The following is a 20854-nucleotide window of genomic DNA, read 5'->3' as shown; positions in this document are numbered from 1 at the left end:
GCGATGGCCACTTTTTTGCTATTTTCTGATATAGTATTTACAGAGTAGGACTGACATTCTTTCTAACTAAATTGAGGCAGATAGATACAGAAGTGGATAACAGGTTATGGTTACAAATTCATATTTGTAGCTCCATTCACATTCATAGCTTCATAGTTTAGCGAGAGCTTCCAAAAATATATGGACATGTTTCTTTGATTTTTTGCTCTCTATCATACTTTTAAAACCAACAAGACAAATTTGGACTGAAGTGAATGTACAACAAGCCCCATAACCTGATCACACCCAACAGGAAAGCATGAGCAGCCATCAACATCAGCTCGGCTTTATGGCGATAATATTTTTCTTGGCCACACATTGTGTGTGCAGCAAGAAAGAAAGATGCAGCCAAGCTGTCTTCTCTCGGCTGTCAGAGGAATGATGGAGAGGCCAAGCAGGCTTTTGTCAGGAGATCGGGGGGTGGGGGAGTCGGGGTGGGGTGGGGGGTGGGTGGGTAGGGCTGTAGCGGCCATTTCCTGGTGGCTCTGCATAGGGAGGTGGGCAGCAGGCAGGGGGGCGGCCTGTCTCTTGTGCGTTGGAGAGGATATGTCTCAGAGCTACAAGTTGACAGGGGATTGACAAAGTCGAGTGAACACTAGCTGGCCTAACACTCGCAGCTAGAAAAGCCTGAGCGCCGCCAACTTGAAGCCTCTCACTTGCTCCCAGCTAAATATATAGCAAGTGACAAATACTGGTCAATAGACTGCACACTCAAGTGTGTGTGTCTGTGTTTGTTTTCATGTCTGTCTGTGCATGTGCACGGATATTTTTCTTGAGGAGCAGAGACACTATCTGTTTGTTTGTGTGTGTGTTTGTGTATGTGTGTGTTTGCGTGCATGCACATGTACTTTTTGTTGCCGTTTTAGAGAAGTTGCATTGTAGACACATTGCACATGATTGTGTATTTTTTATTTGCTCACTGTTTGTTTTGCATATGCAAAGTCTTGTAAGTATCGACTGTTGGCATTTTATTGTCCATGTCTGTCTTTATCACTACACACATGTTAAATGTGTCAAAATATTCATTAAGTTTGGCTCAGTCTCAGTCAGACATAAAACACAGATGTTATACAACCTCCAAATGTTTAATATGCCAGTCACAGAATGGAACTACAAGATATTAAATATTTATTTTTAGATTTCCACATCCCTCTGAATGCATTTTTACAGCTAATACACACTTCTCCATTAGTGTGCTTTAGTTTCTCCTCCTAGTACATTTGTTTAAGGATAGGTTCACATTTAATACAGTACTCACCAGCCATAAGTATGAAGAGTTGTTCATCAGTGTACTCATTCCTCTTCTCCATACTGGCTGTGTAGTGACACTTCCTAGTCTAACTCCAATGTAATGCATTTTAGAGTTCTAGAGATGTCTCTCATCTCTAACAGCAGAAGCATCCTAAGAAGGTATGGATGCATGGCCAGTGTGAAGAGGAGGAATCAGACCAATAACTGTCTCAGTAGACATATGGTATGTGAATATTGTTTGATGACAGACTCACTGTGTCACTGTGAAAGTGAACCTATCCTTTGCACACAGCTGTGTATTATGGACTGTTTCTCTGGTTGATGAACGCATCCACATTGGGAAAAAGTTGGAAACAACCTCAAGTGATGTCACTTGAGTCAGCGTCAGTTGGGGCCGAAGACTACAAGTTTGAAAAGTAAAAAAATCTGGGGGTGTGGAGTTAGTGAGTGAGGTGAGGTGAAGTGAGGTTACCAGACCTCTGTAGCCCGCTCCTCATCCGAATCTCTTACCTAACTGTTGGTGGGTGAGTTGCATTGTGGGTAAAGTAGGCACCAGCTTTTGACAAGGAAGAAGAATGTGTGGAACGTAAATGTATCCGATTTTGTCAGTGAATGTGAAAGACAACTTTGAGATTCGATTTTTTATTATAAATTATCTGGTTATTCTGCATCAATACCACAGTGAGGGAGGTACTAAAACTATACTGTATGATGTATTTCCACCTTAAACTTGAAAATCAAACACCTTTAAACTTGTGTGTCACAACTTTTTCTGAGATTATACTCACCCACAATTATTTTCACTTTTTTTTAACTTACTTTTTTTTTTTTTTAACTTAAAATGATTACTTTCAACAATTAAAAAGTCCCATGAGGAAATGCATGTGCACCTTCTTTTGCAAATTTGTAAATTGGCCTGTTTGAGGAAAGTTTTGTCAACAGTCAAAATCTTTTTAAATTCAATGCAATGTTCTGCAAGAGATATCTGGTTGACTGTTTTTGTAAGGAACAGTTTAATGCAGTGTTCCAATACTATATATCTATACAGTAATAAACTACAAAGTTGTATTGATCGCTGTATTGTAGTTATTGGGACCATGTACAGTGTTAAACATAAATGTTAGCATTTGATGTACTGTACCAGAGTTAACTTATAGATCATTTTCATCTGCAGTCCCTTCAGCAGGTTACGATTAAAACATATAACAGCACAATAACAAACGGTTGAAAGCAAAAAACACACAGGACACATAATACAAAATACAAAACTGCACACAATAGCACATCACATACACCCACAATGTCAACTATAAATGAATAATGTAAGCTTGTCAAATTAAAAGCAAGATTATTTGCGACCATGAGATGAAATGTAGTCAGTGGTTACAGAACTGAATAGTTTTTAGCAGATTTTTAAATTTGGTTTTGAATATATTGATAGAACTACAGTTCTTCATATCATCAGATAGGACATTCCACTGAGTTGTAGCTTTCACACAGAAAGCTGACTGCCCAAATGCAGTGTGACAAAATGCTCTGGTGCAATCTCGTATTATATAACCATTTAAAATTTTATAAACTAGGTACAAATTTGAGAATAATTTAAAATTGTCAAAGCTCAGTAAATTGTATTTCTCCAGCACCCAGTGATGGAAATGCATCGGCTTTTTGTCCAGAGTTTTTAGAGTTTGTTTGTATAAGGACTCAAGAGGTTTTATGGCTGTTTCTCAAGCCTGCCCCCAACATGTGATGCAGTAAGACATATGAGAAAGAATCATAGCATGCATAAATATCTTGGCTGCGTCCAAAGAGAGACAGTTTCTAATATGTCTAAAATTTGCTAAGTTGTACTTTATGGTTTTAACCATTTTTTAAAAAATATATGAGTTTATAAATTTAGATATATTTAGATTATACAAAGTCTAACTACATTAGATGTAGATGCGTGGATGAAAAGCATTGGTTTACTGACCTCTGTGGGTTTAAATGGCTGAACTTTTTACACCCAGCATCTCAGCTTGTGTGGTGAGGTGTGGTCTGTTGTACTTGTGACCACATAGTGCTACATTATATCACTGCTGCACAGTGAACAAAGAGCCTACGGTCATCTCATCTAGTCAGCAGCACAATCAGAATCATGAGAGGAGGGCAGTTTAAAAAAAAAAATCTGTATTCAGACATTATTGATAGCTGACTCTTACCACCCTTTCTATTTTAAAGAAAACTGTGCTGCCTATAGTCAGTTTGTAGACTAAAGAATGAAAGAGAACTGACCATTTCAAGAAAATATATACTTTTTTAGAAGGGAATTTTTTTACTTGAGCTGTTATAAAGGTCATATATAATCATAAATGATCTTTTGTCAAAGGAAGCACAAAATCATGCTATGTGCCTATAGTTGTTTGTATATAGTCTAGTATATAGTCTTACCCACTGTGTGTAAATCTACCATATGAATGTATGAATATAGGCCCATTTGACCATTTCCTTATACTTTAATATTTTGTTCATTCAACATTCAAGCATCTGAAGTTGGAATATTGATTTAAGAGAAGACAAACTGCTAGTGTGTATTCATCCTGCAAGTGGAACACTATATGTGAGGATATCTGAGTTTAATATCCTGATGCTTGAATGAGTCATGAAAAATTGCAGATTTTTGGTAAAACTTTTAAACTCTTTGACAAAATTGTTTTTGTAAAGAGATAATAAACCCGCCTACTTAATAACTATATCTGGCTGCCTCAATCATATCACACTGGACTGATGCTGCTGTGATACATTAAAAGTCAGGAAAAATATGCAGGAGGGACCTGAGGGAAAAAGAAAAGGTAAAGTTGTGTGAAAAATAATAGACTGTTGCATTCCTGCTCTTTTGTCTTGTGTTGCTGAGCAGAGAACTTTGCTAAAGTCACTTTGTAATGTGTCTTTTAAACTGTGTGTCTCTCTCTCTTGCTCTCTTACTGTTTCTCCCTGCTATAGTCTCTTTTCCTCTGTGTGTGTCTGATAAAACAGTGCAGCAGATTATATACCTGCTTTTCCCAGCCATTAAACTTCCTCTGTCACAGTGGCCAGTCTGCACAGATAAATCGAGTGCTGAGGATATTTTGTGCCTTTTCCTGTTTAGAGGCATTTTGTGCCTTTAAACAGGAAAAGGCTCCTCAGGAACTCCTTAAAATACGTATTTCATGATCTCAAACATGCAATTTTCACCTGTGTTGCTTTTTTTCCCCCAAAGCTCTGCACAGACCTTTAGTAAATAAGGAAAACTCAATTCAGCTGTTTAACACCTAAAGAGGGTCTGCATCTTTTGGTTCAAACATGGATTCAGTACATTTATTCAGTGGAGTGGTTTGTGTGGAAATCTACTCCTCTACACAGGCCTCTCTGCCTGACAGAGTATATACTGATATATACAGAGGCCTATATACAGAAATAGCCTTGAAACAAGATACAGCAGCTAGACTAACCAGCAGATAGAAGTCAACAGTGTTGCTGAAGTGTATTGTACGGCAAAGCTGCAGTAAAGGGAACTGTCACTTCCGTGCTAGAATAATGTCTTTATAGTATACTTAACTGTACATCATGCTAGAAGCAATATTCCCCGATTTAAAACCAGAAATGCTACCAGTCTCACTGTGCAACATACTCCTCTATATGAGTTTGAATTGATCCTTGTTAGTACAAGCAACATAATATGGATTGAATTGGAAGTTGAAATAGGAGTACACTTGATCACACTTTCTGAATTTCTCCCTCTTTTCCTCCTCCACATCTTCTACTTCCGCTTCATTTTTCCATCTTACTCTCTCACTTCTCACTGACATTTATCACTTGCCTTCTACTTCTTTCCTCATCCTTCACACTTCCTCTCTGTCCTTAAATCACCTCCTCCTCCTCCTCCTCACTGCTCCTCCTCCATCAGTCCATAATCAGGACAGCGGTTGTGGCCTGAGTCGCCCCCTCCTCAGAGCATCCAGGCAGATTACTGATCAGCTAAAACCTAGCGTGTTCATGGTGGACTGAATGTAGTCGCACATATGTTCACATCTGTCTTTCCATTGAATTGAATTTACTTAAAGTTCTGTTCAGGGCAAGGTCAGCTCAGGTTTCATTCTCTTTAATTCAGCTCAGTTCACTTCAGTTAAATGCAATTAATTTCAGTTTCACTCAATTGAATTCAGTTCAATTCGAGTCAAATTATTTAAATTCATTCCTATTTATTTCAGTTTGCAACAACATTACCAAAAAGTAATTAAAAAAGAAAGCGGTATACATTTCAACCATACTGACATAATAAATGATTTGTTTGATATTTATGTATATAATGTGTATATTTTGGGGCTTATTAAAAACTGTATTACTCTGAGATCATGTCAGAGTTTGGATAGAAATTTTTGCTTTTGGCTTCTGAAGTTTGTTTGTGAACATATATGCCACTTTCAGCAAATCAACTCCAGTATTCACGTCCATGTGTTTCCTGTAATGATGTGAACATAAATGACTTCAGCAATCCCCTTCACTCTCTCTTCCTTTCTCATTCTTCTAATCTCTCTCTCCAGTTATGACTGACAGCTGAGAGAGAGAGGGAGGAAGAGAGAGAGGGAGAGAGAGAGAGAGAGAGAGAGAGAGAGGCAGTGGAAGAAAGGAAGCGGGTGTTTTGGGGTATGGGGTGGGGGGCTGTAGTTTAGACTCAGATTTGCCTTTGTGGTGTCCCGGAGGCCAGGGAGCTGCTGGAGAGTCGGTCCAGTTCCCTCCATCCTTTACTTGGCCTCAGGTCTCATCAGTGCTGTTGTGGGGAATCTCATTTGTCACACACACACACACACACACACACACACACACACACACACACACACACACACAGAATACAGCTGCAGCTAGAGTGAGAGCTGCCACTTGCAGCGGCAGAGGTGGCGACAGCGGTGGATTGGCCAGGGCTGGTGATTTGTGACGACAGGCTGGTATGACTGGCAGCTACAGTAGCAGCAGGCCAGTTACAACTAGTAACAGAGTGTCACTACACTTCCTGTTACCAACACAGGGAGCATAGACAGGACTACAGCGATTAACTTAAACCAGGGTTACACCGATATATGGATCAATACTGGCCTTTTATTAACAGCACTGAGAGTAATAACCTGTCCTATGTAGCTGGAGTCCTTATTTCCGTACAGGAAATCAAATCTTGCATAAAGCAGTTATTTGGTGTTCTATCATTGGCAGAGCAGATGGTCACACTGAGCCTGATTGCATCCTGCCACACAACACAAGAGGAACAGACTCTGAACAACAACCCACATTAGATTTCCTGCTAAAGTCTCCTTATCTACCTTACAAACATGAACACAAGTCTTGTCCTGCACCTTAACTTGTTGAATGAGCCACCAAGCAAACATTCACCAGGGAAAAGTGCTGCAACATCAGTTAGCATAGCTAATTAGCTGCTCATTTAACAGCATGTAAACATACCTGCAAATGTCACATCAGACCTGTTAGATGCTGGTGTGATTCTTATTCTTCAATACCACTGCTAACAATGCGCTGTCTGCCCATGACTTGTAGCTTCAGCAGTTTGTTTACTTTGTCTTCGTTGTGTAAGGTGTAACACTGGCACTCAGCTGTGAATCAATCAAACATTTAATAACTTTAATGTCAGGACCTGATGAAGATTCAGAAACAAATGGTTAAATAAAATATGTGGACTGGATTTGTGTAGATTCTTCACATTTATCCAGGTAGTACAGTGCCAGGTTGAAATAAAACCATCCATTGGACTGCAGTTGTTCATTTGTACATGTTTCACTACTCACTCAAGGGTCTTCATTAGTTCTGCTAGCTTACTGGAAGAGCAGGACATTTTTACCTCTGTGGATGGTTGATATTATCACAAGAGTGTCATATACACACACCTCCTCTCTCTCTCAAACACACTTTCTCTCTCTCTCATACTGTGTGTCTTGCATGTGTGTGGTTACTGTTGTTCTCTTGTATCCATAAGTTGTCTCTTGGTCTGTAACTGCTGTTCACGACTGGATTCTTGAGGCTTTGCAACGAGTTGTTCTTATTCAAAGGTAGACAGTTAGCTGACAGTGTGAGGTCCTCCAGTAAACAAAAGGTGTAACTTGGATATTTATTAAAAATTCACAATTTTTGTTGCAGAAACACAGAACGCAAACAGAAATCCACCAAAACAAGTCACTATTCTGACACTATTTAAGGTTTCAACTTAGAAATAGAAAATACTGAGTCACAGGGCAAGCAGTGCTAATTACCAGCCTACAACTATGCTGAAATAAACAAAATACTCACAGACAAATACTGTCCAAGGCAACAACGATACAAGACAAATTGCACAAACTGTGCTCTCTACCATGCCACATTAACTATGAGGGAAACTACTCTGAGACTACTGCTTTTTAATGACCAGTCCAAGAAATTCTATTTAACAGTTTGACGTGCACTCAGACAGAGGTCAGAACACCCTCTATGGAACATGAATGTGCTCAGTAAGTTTCAAGACAATCTGCTAATTATTTTGATATTTATGTACAGTACATTTCTTGTCATTATGGTTCATTCTCTAAAATCATGAAAAAATGACTCACGGCTTGAGTTTGAATACTTATCAGACACCAAAACACTGCACAAAAGTTTTCTCTGAGACAGGATTTTACAACCCTGGAAAGTTATCATGGCTGTAACTATTTTATCTTCCATTGCAATAATTGTGAGGTAAACAGGCACCCCATTACACAGCAATCTACCAGGAATGTGTGCATCTCAAAAAAGATGAGCCAGGTTCAACATTTTTGCCTAATGACCCTGCGTTTTTTGCCAGAGCCCTCTGCATTGGTACCTCTGCCATTCAAATGAATGAGGGGACTGCGTTTTTTCACACAGCTAAAATCTGTCTGAACATGGCCTAAGACTTGTTAATTCAAATTTTACTTCAGGAATAACAAAGCCTGGGCTCTTGACACATGGGTGAATAAGGTCAACAAAGAAGGAGAATGGGATCCCCAGAAAATTAAGACAGGGTGTGCAGACTGTACACCCTGACACCTCATGTTTAAGATGATGCCTAATTCCACTAAAATTCATTCCTACACATCTGCCAACCACTCCACCCTAGCAACCACACACCCCTTAAGAACCAACTATAAAAAACATGTCAACCATCGGTATTCTTCACACTTAATATTCCAAACTTCCAAGCAGCTAAACATATTTTTCACAGGTAGATTTGACTTTTAAATGAATAATTAGCAATAAATAAACCCACCTAGATGTCTGAACACATTTACAACTTCTCTACAATTATGCACAGAAATGTGAAACAGCTTCCTTGCAGGCAGTGTTTAACAGTGTGGTGATAAAAATGATCTAATTAACCCAACACAGATGTTGAGATGAAAGTTAAAAAAAACTGTTTTTGCATTAGTCTATATCACTAACAGTTAAAAGATACAATATCTGAGACTAAAATAACCTGCAAATAATTAATTTATTCATTGTTATCATTATTGATATGACTATCCTGGGCTTTGGAAGAGAAGGTTTTGGGTCCCGTGATGTGTTGTATGTCCCATGATATTAAACAATATCAATCTGTTCAAAAATGTTCATATGCTATTTCATTTTTGAGGGAGATACTGTGACATTAATGATGATGATGATGGTACATGACTGAAATATTGAGAGACTTATTGTAGTTGAGATTAGAGCTTTCCTTTGAGGGACACTTCATTTTCCATATCATAACTGCTGGTTAACAGCAGAAGGACCAGCATATGACACATTCTCATTCCCTTCTGAGTGAGCTGATGAGTGAGCATGTCCTTTCTGTGATTGGTGCAGGTGAGTCAGTATACCTTCGCCATGTGCAGCTACAGAGAGAAGAAGGCGGAGCCTGTGGAGCTCCTCCAACTGGATGGCTACACTGTGGACTACACTGACCCCCAGCCAGGTAACACAGCTGTGCAGTACACAACAACAACTGATACACTGACAAAAAACGAAAAAAAATGTAGACACAGGCCCATTACCTACAAGAGGCTACCTGTGACTTTACAGTAACTAAAGGGTGCTCTCACACCCTCCTTGTTTAGTTCAGTTGAATCGAACTCTGGTTTGTTTTACCCCTTGGTGCGGTTCGTTTGGGCAGGTGAACACAGCAATCACACTCAAGTGTGGACCAATGCTACCAGACCGAGACCTTGTTTAAGAGGTGGTCTTAGTCCGGTTATAAACGAACTCTGGTATGGTTCGTTGTGGTATGAACGTGATCTGACCTAGATCTGACCCAACTGCAGGAAGCACTGCGCATTTTTTGAATTAAAGCCTTCTGCGCTGTGCATTGTGCTCCCTTCTCCTCTTCAGCCGACTGAAGGTAGCACGTTTTCTTCGTGAAATGTGAAGCAACACATTGTTTTCTAGATGTTGCCTTAAAGTGCCTTAAAATGGGTCATTCTGCTTGCATATTTTGGCTTGGTATATGGCCCAAATGACTGACACCATTTATAAAGCACGTAATTTAGCTTTTATTTATCATTATTCTTGTTAATAAGAATAAGAAAACAGTTGAAAAGTAGTCACTGGTGTGCATCTTTCAGCACCATGGAGAGGTGGAGAGAGAGAGATGCTGTTTATTTCAATAATAACAATAGCACACTTTAATTGCTGATAGAAAATTTGTTCAAAGACAGAGAGACAAAGAGAGAAAGACAGTTAAGTCCTCTCTAAGTGTTGTAGCCTATCTACCGATTCTGAAAAACAAATTCTCTTTTCTCCACCTGCCAACCCCACAAGATTTCTGACCAATGAACAGACTGACAGCTCCCACATGGCTTTTGTTGATACATTTTGGTTTGCCTCAAATTTACCAAACTGAACCAAAGGGAAAATGCAGCAAAGTAGAAACTCATCCATTGATTCAGACCAAAGCAAACAGACTATAGGAGTGAAAATGACCTAAGACTTCCTTTGACTGCCTCACAATAAGCAGGTTCAAGACTTCAAGATATTCTGCCCATGTTTGTGAAATTATAGACCTAGAACCCGGGTCATGGGCACTAATGCTATGATTGGCCCACCAAACCAGAAGGTTGGGATTAGACATACCATTATTAGTTGTTATGTTTAGGTATAAACCATGAGATGGTTTAGGTATACTGATGGAACAGCTTTACTGCAGGTTTAGTTTAATATTAGAAATAGCTGGAGTTTAATAGATTCAGTTTGGTTAAGGTTAGAGGAAGAATACGGGAACTACTGCTGTCTTTGCCCATAACTGTGGAGGTATCCATAAGAACACCATATACTGTCATTCTATTTGCATTTTACCATGAAAAGGAGCTTTAGGAAGTGATGCTTGAGCTGTGTGCTATTGTACTCCACTAAGCTTTTCAGGTGGTTGAAAGAAACCACACACTTGCAACAGAACACCTGGGGCTAGATGAATAAACAATGTGTACGCACAAAAACCATGCATACAACATTTACCACACATAAACTGCTATTTATGAAAACAGAATGTGTGCACCTCATGCATAGCTCAGACCAGGCATACATGTTTTTCAGAGCCAGCAGGTCATATGATGAGTCTGAGATGAAATGTAAGGTGAAAGACAGAATCTAACAAGTAAAACATTTTTTTGTTTAGGTTGTTAACCAACTACACTGACTGTGTGATTTTGATGCATCTACACAGCGATCTGTAAAATCAGACCAATATTATCATTCTTTTCATTTATATAGGAGGCATCATTTTATTTTATCATTAACTGTGACGCACCCTGTAAAGTCGGTTTTGATATGAGCGGTACAAACTAATGATTGATTACATTTCTAATGTTTAGTAATGATGATGAGATATCACTTACAATGTGATGAATTAATGATGTGGATGGTATAAATATCCACAGACATGTGTAATGGTCATATGTAATGACAGTTGTTGGAGAACCTCGCTGGTGCAGCACAATCAGTGAAACTGCACTTCTTTCCTGATTGTTTCACTGACAGATCTACAGACTAATGGTACAGGCAGTGAATTGATATAAAAATGGCTGTTTCAGGTCAGCCAGTTCCACCATGACTGAGATTTATAAAACAGAACCATGTACACACAGCTCTATCTGATGAAAATAATTTTTATGGATATTTCTGTCTTTGTGCGTACACACAGTGTTAGTCATGAATCTACACATAGTTTCTGTCAGGATGCATCACTGTCATATTTCCCAGGGTTGCTGCACCTTGATGTCCATAATTTCTCACAGTCGCTTTCTGGATTGGATTTTGGCTATAGGAAGAGAAAATTCGAAATGATTTTTTAAATGTTCTTTCATTTATTGTCATTTTTACAGCTGTTTGTTTTTACAAAGATGGATTTGTGATCCTAATGTTACGACATACTTTAATCAAGATTTTTTCCGTCCTTCAGGCCTAGACGGTGGTCGGACATTCTTCAACGCTGTGAAAGAGGGCGACACTGTGATCTTTGCCAGTGATGATGAGCAGGACCGGATTCTATGGGTGCAGGCTATGTACCGGGCCACCGGCCAGTCACACAAGCCAGTTCCTCCAACCCAAGTCCAAAAACTCAACTCTAGGGGGGGCACAGCACCACAGCTTGATGCACCGATATCTCAGTTCTGTAAGTTGTTAACTCTCAGTTCTTATTTGTCTTTTGGCTCTCATACAACACACATGCTTTACCACAAACAGGCTACTGCCATTTCATTGCCCTTAATTGGCTTAGTTGCTAAATTGATGATCTAACATAAGCATGATTTCTTGCTTTACAACCTATGTTCAACATAATTTTTATTCATACTGTAAAATAAAAATGTCTAAATCTGAACATTGATTTGCAGACCTTGGGTTGAAGGTAGAGTATCTATGGTCACATTTTGTTTTAATCAAAGAAATCATCAACAATCAATTAATAACGTTAGAATAAAAAGCTGATTTATTTTTATTATTCAAGGCTTCTTGCTCTCTTTTATTGTGTTTAATGTCTCACTCTGTCTTTTACTGTACAATTGTGCCTGCAACTGTTTTACATATCAGCCAATGATTTCCGTAGTTTGTCTTCTTCCTGGTCATGTTCGGTACATGTTTTCAACTGTTACTGTTACTGTGCTGTTCTTTCACTGCACTTCTCTGTGCTGCTTCGCTCTCTGTTGTAGAACTACTGTAGTGTTAAAGTGTCGGTGGCTTTGCTGTGTGTCTTTATGTTTCTCTGTTTGTTCCTTCTTCCTCCTCTTCTTCTTCTTCTAAACCCTGACCCTGCTATCTTGTAGCTGGATTAAAGGGTAAGTGCTTTCCTCCCCTTTCTTTCTCTTTCCTCCTTTTGTTGTACATCATTCTTCCTCTTCTGAAAACTTACTGTTTTCCTATTTCTGTCCAATGGGACAGAAATACAGGAGATACTAACTTTGTTGTAATTTGAAGATGCATGCAGAAATGATTTGCTTTGGCTGTGCTTCTGTCTACATATATGTCATCTGTCCAGCAGGGTTTGACAAGATGTACTCTATGGATCAGCCTGCATACTGTAGGTGTTGCATTATAGGTTAGGGTTATGTTTTATAAATGCTGTGTTTTCATTAGAACTTTATGTTTGTAATTGTTTCAAAGCCATAGTATGTCTATTATTTAACAAACCTGAATTGAGAGTTGCTATATCACCACCATCAGAGAAATGATCCCCAAACTGCAAATGTGGTGTATTTTTATTGATGGTTAGGATGTTTTTTATTATATACAAAGTCAGATTTGGAGAGGAAGCCTTCATTTTTTATTTAGCATTTTTTAAAGTGTATGCAGCAGCATTTACAGTCAGACTTTTTGCTTCTTATGGGCTGTAATTACATTTAAATCTGAAGATGATGCACAGCAATATCTATGAAGTGAGATTGTCCGTAGTTGGGATTGCTCTTTCATGAATGTTTCAGAGTTGTAGAATGTATGGTTTAATGGACTTTTAATGTTTTGAACACTGAAACGCTGTTATAGCACTGCCATTATTGTATATAATTGTACGTCAGTTTTTTATGTACATCTTTGGTCAGAGGAAGGCAGTTTTAGGTTGAAGAAAGACTGAAAGAAAATATCAACAAATACATCAAGCTGCAGGTCATATAGGCCTTGTCTTCTAATGACCCTATCTCATTTAGTAGGCTGGTCACTTACCCAAAATATTGCATCCTCTGCTACCTCTCTTCAGTGACAAGCTAATGTTAGTGTCTTACAACAGTCTTACCTTTCTCCATCATTTTTCCATCTATTGTGTTGAATGCTTCCATAAATGACATCTCAGATGGTTTGATATCATGATTATCCGTTCAGCATAGCATACTCTTTGAATATTGGTGAAGAAAGCCTAGTTAGCAGATACTGATAGGACAACTGGGCAGTCTCAGTTGGACAATGCATTTTAGAAACTAATACATAGTTTACTATTTGTGTTTGCTGCCTGTCATGTGAATCTAAGAAGTTTTCAAGAAAATAAAATGCTTAAACTCAAACCCTCATCCTCTACAAGCATAGACACATTTAGTCTTCCCCTCCCCAGCTCTGACACAAGTTCTTATAGGACTTCATAAATGTTCTTCCATACTATATACTATATGAGTGTGCTTAATGAGTATACTATACTCATTGACTTGCTTTGTAGCAAAATTAATGGCTGTGATAATACTGAGCAGTGTGAATGTATATTTATGTTTTATGTATGTGAATGTATCTGTGTGTTAGCCAGACATCAACCTATGACATGTATATATTTTCTCACATCTGAAGGCATTATTCAATTGCTTTCTTTAGTTAGTAAAAGATTATATGCAAAACCATGTGGGGGAAGGCATGAACTTTAATAAAAACTGTTAAACTTACAAAAAAATGTTTTAAGAAAATGTCATCAGACTATCTGTGGAACACAAAATGCACAATAACCAAAAACCAACTGAGATAGAAATGGCTGCAAATCAACACAACAAATAAATGAAAAACTGCTTCCTACTTGCCAGTGGCAGCGACGGCACCTAACGTGCATTTGTTTAAGTGAATTTACTGAGCGAGCTGTTTTTGACACAACCACTGGAGTCCCACTGAGTCCCAGCAGCTGGTAATTACCAAGTTAAAAGTGCAAGGCCATGAATTATACAGTGTGGTTGCTGCACAATTAAATCAGGCGGCAATCAGTCAATGTTACCAAATAACTACTTGCCTGTTCACACCTGGATCAGCGCAATGAATAACATCATGTCACCCCCACCCACCCACCCCTGACCCAATTCAAAATAGACTATATTAAAACATTGTAACAACAAAGACAGAATTAAGAGTTTTGTTTTCAGTTGCTGAGAGGTGAAACTGATGTTCACAGTTTACTCTTTTTCTTGTTATGATGACTGACAGGTAATTTTTTTTTCTTATTCTTTTCATGATTCTTTTTTCTTTTTTGACAAATATGCACATATACTGATGCTAATTCTAACTTCCTGGCCCTCTGGAGCAGTGAATAGTTTACAAATCTCTGGACTGCTCTGCTAACACAACTTCTAACTGTATAGCAAACAGTAACACAGTGGCAGTTTCATCTTCTCCTCTCTTTCCTGCTCTCTCTCTCAATGTCCCTTTAAAATTTTCACCAGCCTGGTTATGAAGTTACTGTCATGTATTAGGGAATGATTAGGGAGAATGTCACTGTCACTAAGTCAAAATGTTTGACCCAATGACCTTTTCATGAACTTAGAAAGATAGCTTTGTTTAATGATGGCACTTTCCAATGGTTTTTATGACCATAAAGGCCAACGCACACACACACACACATAGAGTGCATGACACATGTTAAAACATCCATTATTTTTCTATGTAAGGGCATGCAGCAGTAGCGTCAACTCAATGGAATACTGCACCGTCTTATTTCCCAGCATCAACATGGGTCGATTCTTCAGAAAATGACTAACATTCAGTGGCTACTGTACCATGACTACTACTGCTGTCTGTGTGAAGCGTACAGTGTGTTTCAGGCATCTACTAACACAAGCATCTGATGTGTGTTGCACTAGAGTTAGGATAATGGTCATAACCCATGCATGTCATCATTTACTTTGATTCCCAATTATGAAAATCAGCAAAATTATACAGTATTCACTCAACATGTTATTTGTGTTTTAGGTAATATTTGACTTTAAGTCTCACATTTAGCATTCATAAGCAGTATGCAAACATATAAAGTATATGGTTTATAACACACTATAATGTATTTGTAAGCAGATACTGTATATCTGTGGGCACTCATAACTGGAGGCTGGTGTATAAACAGATAATTAACATTACAATATAGTAAAGTACAGCTGTAATAATATAAAATATGTCTTCATGGACATAGATAGATCTGTTTATAGCTACATTATAGTGTAAACCATGTCTTAAGTGTTTGTATACTGCTTATAAACGCTAAATTGGTGGACTTTAAGTAAAGGTTTGTACCTATATTTAAGTGTGAACTTTTACTATGATAAATGAAAAGTTCATTGTATTAAAATCTCAGTATTTGCACTGGTATGCATTAATCCACCAGTTGTTGAGTGGTTACTACTGACTCATATGATTTTATGAGCTCTGTTAAAATCAGATCAAGAAGATAAACAATGAGCAAAAATGTGAAGAGGTGAAGAATGGAAATCTGGCAGCTCCATGCACCAAAACTGCAGATCTCGACCATTGCTATACTTGAGTTCAACACAGTTCACAATTGAATTTGAAGACATCAAAGCTGAACTAGAAAAAAATCTCTCTCAACTCATTGCTGATATTTTAAAACCTAAAGTTTTGTTGAGTTGGGAGGCTGTGACAAAATTAGGAAGTGTATCCTCATGATTAATATTGTAGGTTAGAGAGAGATGTTAGGTGTTAGGGGATCAATGAAGATGGTAAATGGTATATGGACTGCATTTATATTGTGCCTTTCTAGTCTAATTGACCACTCAAAGTGCTTTACACTACATGCAAACATTCACCCATTCACACACACATTTATACACTGATGGCAGAGGCTGCCATGCAACCTGCTCATCAGGAGCAATGCAACGCTTCCAAGCCAAAGCGCCTCACAATGTTTCTATGCTTACCCATTCATACAGACACTCACACATGATGATGCCCAAGCACATTTCGACATGCCGACTGGAGGAGCCGGGGATATTGAACCACTGATCTTCTTATTAGTGGACGACCTGCTCTACCTCTGAGCCACAGCTGCCCAGATCTTCATGAGTGTAGAGACAGAAAGATCTAGATGTGTTTGTGTGTTTTTCATGGTCAGTTCACAAAAAAGCAAGCCACGTGTTAAATAGCCCCAAATGCTTTTGACCACCAAACCCAGGACCAGCAGTGTGGCCATTGCCTCCCGGTTCCTCTCCTCTGGATCTATAAATGAATAGCAGCCATCAATCATTGTCAGGGCCGTCCTCCCCCAGCCCAGACGGATGGGGGTGACTAATGTCACTGCATGTTACTGTCCAGCCCTCCCGCCTCCACTCCTGCTCACTCACATCAAACAGACCTGACAGGCCAACAGCTACAGTCCAAAGGGGCACCGCAATGTCACCTTTTTAGATTTTTTGGGGGAGGGTGGGGGAGGACTTGTTGAGGGGACACAATCAGCTTCCAGCATCCCACTCTTTGTTTTGTTTGTTGATTGACAGCTGGGGTGCCTTCATTCAGCAGTGAAGAGGATGTTAGACAAATCCCTTGATTACTGTACAGCTCATTATAACCTTCATTCACATGTGTCCCAGGACTGTGTCCACAGTCCACTGTCTTCACCCAAGACCAAAGTGAAATTGAATCTATGATGAGCTGTACAGTTATCAAAAAATAAATCCCTGTGGAGTGTTACCACTGACCCACTTGGGAGTTTCCTGTGGATGTCCAGTGAGAGCTGATACCTGTAACCCTGATGAGAATAAACACTGATGTGTACGCTTCATCAGAATGAATTGAGTTACTCTGTTACTATGGTACAAGATTTTTAGTAGTGGACAAGGCTGGTTTACCAATTGGGCAAAGCATACACATGTCCCAGGGCCCCAAAAGCTCTGGGTTCACTGTAGGTCAGTTCACAGTAGGTGTTTGGTCAATTGATGACTTACAAAGCATTTGGGGGGATTTGCACCACTAGTACAATATCAACCGGGTCCTACATTATTATGTAATCTTGTGGCATTATCTTGAAGAAGAGTTCTGTGTAAAAATCAACTTCCAAAACTTTAATTAGTTTATTTTAGAATATGCTTACATGGTTAAGATGTGAGTACAAGCTGGTGTCTGGGACTCAAAATATATATGGTGTGCTGTGTGTGCTGGAGTTGAAGAGACCTTGGGCACAACAGGGGCCCAATTGTTGGTGCAGAACAAGGATCAGTTCTTTCATCATGCATCAAATGTATGTTTTTGGTTTTTGTGACAAACATGACAGGCAGGATTTTTGGTGTTAGAAGTTTAGGCACACCAGATAAAGCTTGATCAATTCATGTGTTGTAAATGTTCTACTAGGTTAGATTTTATCGCCATATTTAGCCTTTTTTTACTCCCATACCCCTGGAGACACCAGAAAGGTCACCTAGTAGTGACATTGTTGTGAAACTAGTTTGTCTTTAGTCAGCCTCTACTCCAAAACACTGTTTTAGTTATAGGGCAAAAGCAATAAAGCACACCATTGCCACACAACATCTTCTTATACAGTATCTGTGAATGCAGTGACATATAAATCCCAAATCCAAGACAGTGGAGCAGGTACCCCCTCCTCTTTGTACCCCAGCAAAGTCTGGTGTAACCAGTTTGCAGGTTTGCAGGGATTTACAGCCCCCTTAGTCATTCACCCATCCCTCCATGATGTAGGTATAGCCACCACAGTTGAGATTAGCAGGCCCCCCCATGTTCTTGACTTGTTCTGAGATGTTCATGGCAGTGATTACTTATGGGCCACAACAGGGGTCTGGGGCCACCAACACTGCAGTGAAGTGGCATTAGGAATGGGGAAGCTTAATGGTTGTAAAGGGGCGACTGAAGGATAGGGTAAATATGGGTAATGCAGTTTTGGACCTTGGTTATTCTTGAGTTGTAGGGTTAAGGCACATGGCTTACCATATGCAGTAACTGGCCTATTAGTGGTTAATGCAATGTACCGTTTTATTAAGCAGTAGACTTGTTCAAAGCATAGAGAAGTGATAACATTAGTCTTGCAGTCCATTTAGCTGTACAGCGCTTCCATATGCTGAAGGCTTCCCTTTTATTGGATATTCACAATGTCAGTGCATTTTAATGAGCCCACTGGGAAAACAACTGAAGAGTGTACAAATTTTTTGTTTGCTGTCTTTTCTAATTGTAGTCACTCTTATGTCAAGAGAGACTGTTTAGCTATTTTACTGTTAAAGGAATATTCGTTGTTTATGACATCAGCTGATTTCTAGTAGTACCCAACTAACAGCTACATGATTTTATACCAGTATTTTGATTAGCTGTTGAATCAAACTATTTGAAAAATAGCTAAAACAAATGTAAAAGTGGGAGAATTTAGCTTGGTTACATTTGAAATGGGTAATGTCATGAATACTCTCTGTTTCCTCACAAACTGTGACCTTGAGAAAGACAATTACAGTAAGTCTGTTCATGGGTGCGCCTACTGTATGCAGTTTGCAGTGTGATTGCAGCATTTTATTGCTGCCAGCTGGGGCACTCATCAATGTTTGTAATCTTCCTTCCAAGAACTCACAGACTCTGACTTTAGAACAGCCTTGTGGTCTTGCACCTTGCGTACATTGGCCATGTAGCTAATGCAGCATTTCACTTGTGCAGCAGCTGCTGTCCTGATCAGTATATCTACTACACTTGATGCATTCTGCATCTACAAGTGTTTTGGCAACACTCATAGCCCAAAACAAAATAAATGTAGTTACACACAATGTATAAGTGGAAAAAACAGACTTTAAACCTAAAAAGATGTTTAGAGCTGTGTAGTTTGAAGAATATAGACAAGAATGTATGAATATGCATGAACACAACATGAACATGACCCCAGACCTCCGAACTAACCTTCAACCTCCAGATCAGCAGTCACCTCCTGAAAGCTACCTGGGAAACTCACACTCCCTGTCCACCTTAACTTTATCCTGCCTGTTGAGTCAACACTGGTAACCCTCATAAAGGGCCCATAATGGAGTCTAATGCTGGAAACAATAATAATAATAATAATAATAATAATAATTGATTGGCACATTTTTGAATTTGTGACATTTCATGTTGATCATTGATAAGCTGAAAACACATGGCCGCCGCTGCAGCACTATGGCGCATCATGTGACGCACTTCAAGTGCCGCCCCTACCATTAATAGAAAGTGTTGCGCTTCAGTGCATCAAAAGGAAGACAGTAGTTGTCTGAATGTAATTCCAGTTCTAAGATTATAGCATGGGACAATGAAATGCCATGGGTGAGTTGCCTATTGCAGTTGTCCATTTTTGATTAAAAACTTAAAAAAATAATAATCTGAGCTGTGAGATTATGTTTTGAAAGCATCAGATAAACCAATGATTAATTAATTTTTGCCTTGTAGATACAAACACAAGTGAAATAGTTAAAACTACAGTGGAAAGCAAGCAACAAACTAGTAAATAACATCTGTAGTTGGGCCAACACTGTATTGAAGTACAAAACAGCTTTTACTCTGGTGTGTGCCTAGCTGCCGCCGGTGTGAGAGTTGTACATAGAAAATAATAGGGGCGGCTGTTTTGACACGCGCCATTCAGCAGTGGTATATTTTGGCCTTTATGGTGAGACTGCATTGGATAGGACACCAAAATCATCATTTCAGTAGGTATAGTATTCAAGGAGTTTTCAGTTATGTAGATAACAGAGTTTATTTAAAAAGTTACACAATAATTTTGTGAAACTGGAAGCCATTATGAATTATGACTTTGGTGTTTCTACATTTTGTAGAATCTAATTAAATTAGTTAAGTGTATAACCCTTGTTGTGAAGTGTGCACAGCATTACTTTATTGTGGGTACTTTATCAGATTATTTGATTTAATTACATATTACCTATGAATTAATTCAGTGCCAAGGTGAACTTTATTCTTGTTTTTCTGTCAGGCTCTGACATTAGCCCTCTGTTTCTTTCTTTCTCCTCATTGGATGGGTAAATGGTTGTGCACAGATGCTGATAGAGCCCAGAAGCATGGCATGGACGAGTTTATTTCAGCCAACCCCTGTAACTTCGACCACGCCTCGCTGTTTGAGCTAGTACAGCGTCTCACCCTGGACCACAGACTCAATGACTCCTACTCCTGCCTGGTAAGAAAAGGCTTTATATGATTGTCACTCTGTAATTGTCATCCATGATGTTACGCACAGTTGTACTCACCAAAAGTGGGTAAAGTGGCCATGTTACACCATATGATGACACAATACAGGTACAGCTAAGGTCTTGTTCAAACTTGGCTTTAAATGTGCATATTTGGAAAGGTCTAAATAACTCAAATTTCATCC

General features: G+C 39.0%; 1 protein-coding gene across 2 annotated transcripts in view; it reads left to right on the top strand.

Moving 5' to 3' along the window:
* The window catches only part of cadpsa (Ca2+-dependent activator protein for secretion a), a 202536-nt gene that overhangs the window by 104242 nt on the left and 77440 nt on the right, over positions 1 to 20854 (top strand). For both annotated transcript variants that reach the window (XM_042406222.1, XM_042406221.1), the window contains exons 10-12: positions 9151 to 9259; positions 11738 to 11950; positions 20523 to 20659. In XM_042406222.1, coding sequence (XP_042262156.1) covers positions 9151 to 9259; positions 11738 to 11950; positions 20523 to 20659 — 459 coding nt within the window. The remainder of the gene's footprint in view (positions 1 to 9150; positions 9260 to 11737; positions 11951 to 20522; positions 20660 to 20854) is intronic.

The sequence above is a fragment of the Thunnus maccoyii genome, chromosome 3 (assembly GCF_910596095.1).
Source record: "Thunnus maccoyii chromosome 3, fThuMac1.1, whole genome shotgun sequence".
Lineage (NCBI taxonomy): Eukaryota > Metazoa > Chordata > Actinopteri > Scombriformes > Scombridae > Thunnus > Thunnus maccoyii.
The sequence above is the reverse complement of the archived record's forward strand: the minus strand, read 5'-3'. Positions and strand labels throughout refer to the sequence as shown.